The sequence below is a fragment of the Octopus bimaculoides genome, chromosome 20, assembly GCF_001194135.2.
Source record: "Octopus bimaculoides isolate UCB-OBI-ISO-001 chromosome 20, ASM119413v2, whole genome shotgun sequence".
Classification (NCBI taxonomy): domain Eukaryota; kingdom Metazoa; phylum Mollusca; class Cephalopoda; order Octopoda; family Octopodidae; genus Octopus; species Octopus bimaculoides.
In genome coordinates, this window is record NC_069000.1 from 26,197,211 (window position 1) to 26,203,267 (window position 6,057).

Here is a 6,057-nt window from a genome sequence, read left to right on the forward strand (position 1 = left end):
ATTATTATTATTATTATTATTATTATTATTATTATTATTATTATTATTATTATTATTATTATTATTATTATTATTATTATTAAGGCAGTGATCTGGCAGACCTGTTAGCATGCTGGACAAAATGCATAGTGGTATTTCACTTGTCACTATGTTCTGAGTTCAAAATTCCGCTGAGGTCGACTTTGCCTTTCATCCTTTTAGGGTCAATAAATTAAGTACCAATAAAACACTGGGGGTTAATATAATTGATTAGTCCCCTCCCTGCAAATTTCAGGACTTGTACCTTTAGTAGAAAGGATTATTATTCATTCTGGTAATTTACATTGTGATTTCAAATCACATCAAGGTCAATTTTGTGTCCCATCTCTTAGGAGTTAATTAATGAAAGTACTAGCTTGTGATATATTAATGTCAGTCTAAATCACCTCTAATTTCCAACATTAAATCTGCCTTTGTCAGAAATCCTTATTTTAAAGATAGTAGATCCCAGATATAATGGAGCAATCAATTCAAACACTTTGCAGTATTTTATTATTTGTTGGAATAACTCAATTTTGCCATCCCACCAAGTTCAATAAAGTTGGCATCAGTAATATACACTAGAAGAATGTGAATTGGTTAAGCTACTCTGTAGTTTTGAACCAAATGTAAGAAATAATTATGGAATCATGGTAAGTGCTAAAGACTTAAGTAAGTAGTCTTCTCCACCCGCCCACTAGCACTTTATCATTCCTGAGTTCCCATAATGATTTTGAAAATTGTTTCAAATTTAATTAATTAGTCCTTAAATAACAAATATCAACATAAATATGCATATACAGAAGGACAGATTTGAAGTCTAGTTTCACTTTCCATTTCTTTCAACTGTATTACCCCGTTGTATAAATCTATTGTTCTTGTCAATAGGTGGTGTACGTGACAGCGACTTTTCCTTATTTGGTTTTAACTATTTTGCTGATTCGAGGAGTTACTTTGCCTGGAGCTTGGGAAGGGTTGAAATTTTACCTTATTCCTAAATGGTCAAGATTGCTGGATTTTCAGGTGAGTTTATGATGATGATGATGTTGTTGTTGTTGTTGTTGTTGTTGTTGTGTGTGTGTGTGTGTGTGGAGGGGCAGTTCTTGTCACTTTCTTCCACTTAGCAATCACAGATGGGAGTATATGCCTCTTGACCTTACAAGGCCGGCAAGTCCTCAATATGCCACCACCACCACCACCTCATGAGTACCTTCATTGTCTTTGTTGCACTCCACCTTACACCTAAGCAGCTACTGCACTTGCTTGCAATAAAGAAAGTTTATTCCTATATTTTGTTGTACAATACTTTTATAAAGCTAAGTAACAAATTTTTGTGAAGTTAGCTTCAATCCCTCATGTTTTAAAATTGTTTTTCGTTTTCAAACTGACCATATTTGAAACAAACCATGGAATTGAATTCTTCAACAAATGAGATAAAGAAAAGGAAAATTTTGATAAAACTTTCCCACCACTGGTTCAAACCAGAACCACCATTACTACTACAGACAGTGCCAACCAAAAGCCTCACAAACCTGCTCAGACATTTTCAACAGTCTGACTGGTACCAACTAGATTTCTGAAATGCACCAATGTGGACATGGACAATTTGTATCAGGTCATCTAGGTCATATCTAAATAGAGTATTCTGTAATCCTATAGATAACAATAGTATAACTTGTCCACTTTTTAAGATCATCAGCTACAAATTTGTGAACTGCACAGTCAATCTAGATAGACTTCATAGGCAGGGATCCAGTTACTAGAAGCTGAACACATCACTCCCAGAGTGTGGCAACTTATAGACACTGGTTTAGCTAGTTAGTTAAGTGGGTATTGAAAGGGTCAATTGTTAACAACAGACAGTGGATTTCCCTGAAAAGGAAAATTGAAAGTGTCAATTGTTAACAACAAATGGTGGGTTTCCCTGAAAAGGGCAATTAGAGTGGAATTGATTAGGTTTAGTAAGGCATAATCAAGAGAAAGAAATAGAATAGAGGGGAAACTTAAAAGAGGTGCTTAAGAAAAGCATCATAACTGAAGTACTGGTGGTGAGATTGACCCTGGATCAATTCTTGAACACTAAGCTTGGAGGATGCTTTGCTTTTCATCCTTTTGGCAGGGAAGGTCAATAAAATATGTACCACTTGAGTACTGGGTGGGGGTCAGTGTAATCAACTTACCCCTCCCTGAAAACTGCTGGTCTTGTGCCAAAATTAGGAAGAATTATTACTAAATTGGCTGAACTGTTAAGAGTGTCATCTTTGTTCAAGTTCTTTACATTCTGCTTGAATCCTGCCATGGTCAACTTCAGTTTTTAACCCTCTAGGAGGCAATAAAATAGAAGTACCAGAGTTGATATTCAACTAACCTGAACCACCCACCCCTTTCCACCACATTTCTGACCTTGTGTCTATATTAAAAAACCAGTATTATTATTATTAATCTTATTAAGGTGACATACTAGCAGAACCATTACCTGCACCTGACAAAATGCTTAGTGACATTCCTTCCAGCTCTTTACTTTCTAAGTTCAAATGCCACCAAGGTTGACTTCACCATTCATCCTTTCGGGGTCAATCGAATAAGTACCAGTTGAGCACAATCAACTTACCCCCACTCCCAAAATCGCTGGCCTTGTGCTAAAACTTGAAATTATTGTTGTTGTTGCTGTTAATATTTTATTTTTCAAAGATTTCTTTAGAATATTAGAATAAATAATTTTTATAATCTTTCAACTAATATTTCCATTTTTGCTCCCTTACAGGTCTGGGGAGATGCAGCCACTCAAATTTTTTATTCTGTTGGCATGTCCTGGGGTGGTCTCATCACAATGGCCAGTTACAATAAATTCCACAACAACGTTTACAGGTGAGGTCTACTATGTCAAGTTCAAGCTAACACAGTCATTCAGCCTGATAGAAATAGCAGCCAAATTTCTCTCAAATTACATACTACCGACCTTCAAAAAAAGATGAGATTGGAGTAATATAGTCTTAAATGCAGTGACTACATACAGTATTTGGGTACTCTAAAATGGGAGGTGGGGCTGTGGCTGGAAGACACTTTTGATCATAAATCTGCAACACTTTCCCCACTTGTGTTTAGCTATGAAGTGTTCAGTTCCTGCTGTATGAAAGTGGTAGACTTCATTGTAGATGAACAATCTCTACTTGGGTTACTTATTTTCTATATGCATACTAAGCCGTCCAACCCATGCCAGTATGGAAAATTGACATTAAATGATGATGACGATAATGAAGATTACAACCACACTTTTTAAGTATCGTCTTTAAGCCATTTCCAGTGTTCTCTATGCACATATTTTTCTTTATTCAGCTGAAAGTAATAAAATGTTGTTTAGACAACTGATGATCTTACATTTGCACAACTTGGCCAACCCATTGACACTGACATCATGTAATTATGTCTCCAATGAAGCCAGTATTGACCTGGTAGAGCACACTCACATACTCCATCTGTTCTACCACTGAATATACCTTATTTTCTTCTAACATTTATGGTAGTATATTTCCAAATTCTGAAAATGTTGCTTATACCTTACTCCGGTTTTAGGGCCATGTAGAAGGCTAAGTGTAACAACAGTCACGTGCATCAATAAGTTTGGTTGTTGTCTCCTGGTATAAATGTACGTGTCTTTGCAGATGACCAGAAATTGTGCTGGCACATTTTATTCAGTATTAGATTACTCCATCTGCCAATATACCTGAATTGTTGGACCAGGTTCCAGCTTCTTGACATGAGATTTTTGTTTTATTTGTTAATAATTAGCCCCATATACTTCATTAAAAACACAAATACAAATACTAAACATGTATGTATGTAAAGTTATTTCGTTTATTTCTTGTGATAATAATTATGTTTTTTTATCTTATTTTCAGAGATGCTATGATAATCCCAGTTATTGGTTGTACAACTAGTGTTTATGCCGGGTTAGTTATTTTCTCTGTTCTTGGATTCATGTCTTATGAAACCGGTATCCCAATTGAAGATGTTGTCACCCAAGGTAAGGGACACAAACACTACACATATTCAATTTGTCTTATAATAATTTTTGTCTCCCTTGTATAATCCCGTTCACATCTAGAACAAATCAACATCAGTGCTTGGTCAATGCTTAAACGATTCTGCATGCTACCAATCGGTATGGTTAATTAGTAATGTAGTGCACCTCATTTTGGGTACTTCATATACAATGCGATTGATCATATATTTGCTTTTAGTTAGAGTTGATAGGGGACTAAGCAACAATAACAACAATTATTTACCCTCAAAGCAACGAAGGATCATCAACACATTGACTCAACTGGCTAGATAGAGCTGTTGAATCTCCTTTCTTGTCTTTAAATAAGAAGGAATCTTTAGATAATGTCTAGGATGCGGTTATACCTGAAGTTTAAAAATAAAATTGTCTTTAACGTCAGCAAAGACACCATCGCTCCTAACACATGTAAATGATATTCGAATTTATAGTAACTTGACCCGGTAGACGTAGTCAAAAAGATTATTTTATCATTACCTTTGTTAAACTTATTTGAAATGAACTATTCAAGCGCGGTAATTATTATATTAGGGGAGATAATTATATTGATGAATTTGATTAATTGCAGTTATTTACCTTTATTAAGTAACAATTATGGAAGCAAAATATATTTGACTATGTCTCTTCATATTCTGAGTTCAAATCCAAGTCAGGTTTATTTTAATCTTTCGATTTGATATTCCTCTAATTCATTTTAACGAAATAATTATAAGATTATTAGTGTGTGTGTGTGTGTATCATGATTATCATCATTTAGCGTTCGCTTTCCATACTGGCATGGGTTAGACGGTTTGACTGGAATATATATAATCGTTACTATTATGCAAAAGTGTCATAAGTGCAAAGCATTGCTTATTCAGAAAACGAAAAAATAGTTTCACCATTACATAGCGAAACCGATGTATTACACTTTGACAATTTTTCATATCTTGGCATTTGAAGCAACTGGAGATACGATAGTTTCACTAAAAGAACCAGCTATTGCAGGCAAAAATAAATATTGAAAAGAAACGTATTTGGTCAAATTTGGACATACAACAGCTTCACATAATAGCAAATATATATATAATATATATTATATATATATGTGTGTGTGTGTATATATATGCGTGTGTGTGTATATATATATATATATATATATATATATATATAATAATTCACTTATATATATGTATATATAAGTGAATTATTCACTTCTATTTATATTTAAATTGATAGATTTATCATCATTTTAACATCTACTTTTCCCTACCTGTGCTATGGGCCTCTTTCAATTTCTTATTTCTTTATTGCCCTCAAGGGGCTAAAACATAGAGGGGACCGACCCCAGTGCATAACTGGTACTTAATTTATGGACCTCGAACGGATGAAAGGCAAAGTTGAACTCGGCGGTATTTGAACTCAGAATGTAACGGCAGACGAAATACCGCTAAGCATTTCGCCCGGCATGTTAATGTTTCTGCCACCTTGCCTCTTTCAATTTGTATCTACCAAATCCATATTGGTCAACCTGGGACTGCTTTTCCCTACCTGCGCTATAGGTCTCTTTCAATTTCTGTCTACCAAATCCAAAATAGAAAGGAACTGAAAGAAACAAGTTTTTATTTTCTTTACATCTCACTAATTTGCATTTTTTTGTTTCTTCTTTTACCACCTTTTAGGTCCTGGTCTAACATTTGTTGCTTACCCTGAAGCTGTAACTAAATTACCAGTGTCCCCTCTGTGGGCAATTTTGTTTTTTTTAATGTTATTTACCGTTGGCTTGGACAGCCAGGTAAGTCATGTTCTTTTTTGCTCTCTCTTTAAATAATCAACATCACCCTCAGAATGTGTCTGGAGAAAAGTCCCAAATCATCATGTCCCGCCTTAATTGGTGTCTAAAAGAAAGTCAATGCATATGCAATGTTTCCTCAGCAATAGTTCTCTCACTATCTAGTTCTCTCTCTCTCTCTCTCTCTCTCTCTCTCTCTCTCTCTCTC

At 34.9% G+C, this 6,057-nt stretch overlaps 1 protein-coding gene across 1 annotated transcript in view; it reads left to right on the plus strand.

Annotated features, from left to right (window-relative positions):
* The window catches only part of LOC106868737 (sodium- and chloride-dependent glycine transporter 1), a 57,878-nt gene that overhangs the window by 25,381 nt on the left and 26,440 nt on the right, over positions 1 to 6,057 (plus strand). The window contains exons 6-9 of the mRNA XM_014914134.2: positions 907 to 1,041; positions 2,783 to 2,886; positions 3,918 to 4,042; positions 5,740 to 5,852. Coding sequence (XP_014769620.1) covers positions 907 to 1,041; positions 2,783 to 2,886; positions 3,918 to 4,042; positions 5,740 to 5,852 — 477 coding nt within the window. The remainder of the gene's footprint in view (positions 1 to 906; positions 1,042 to 2,782; positions 2,887 to 3,917; positions 4,043 to 5,739; positions 5,853 to 6,057) is intronic.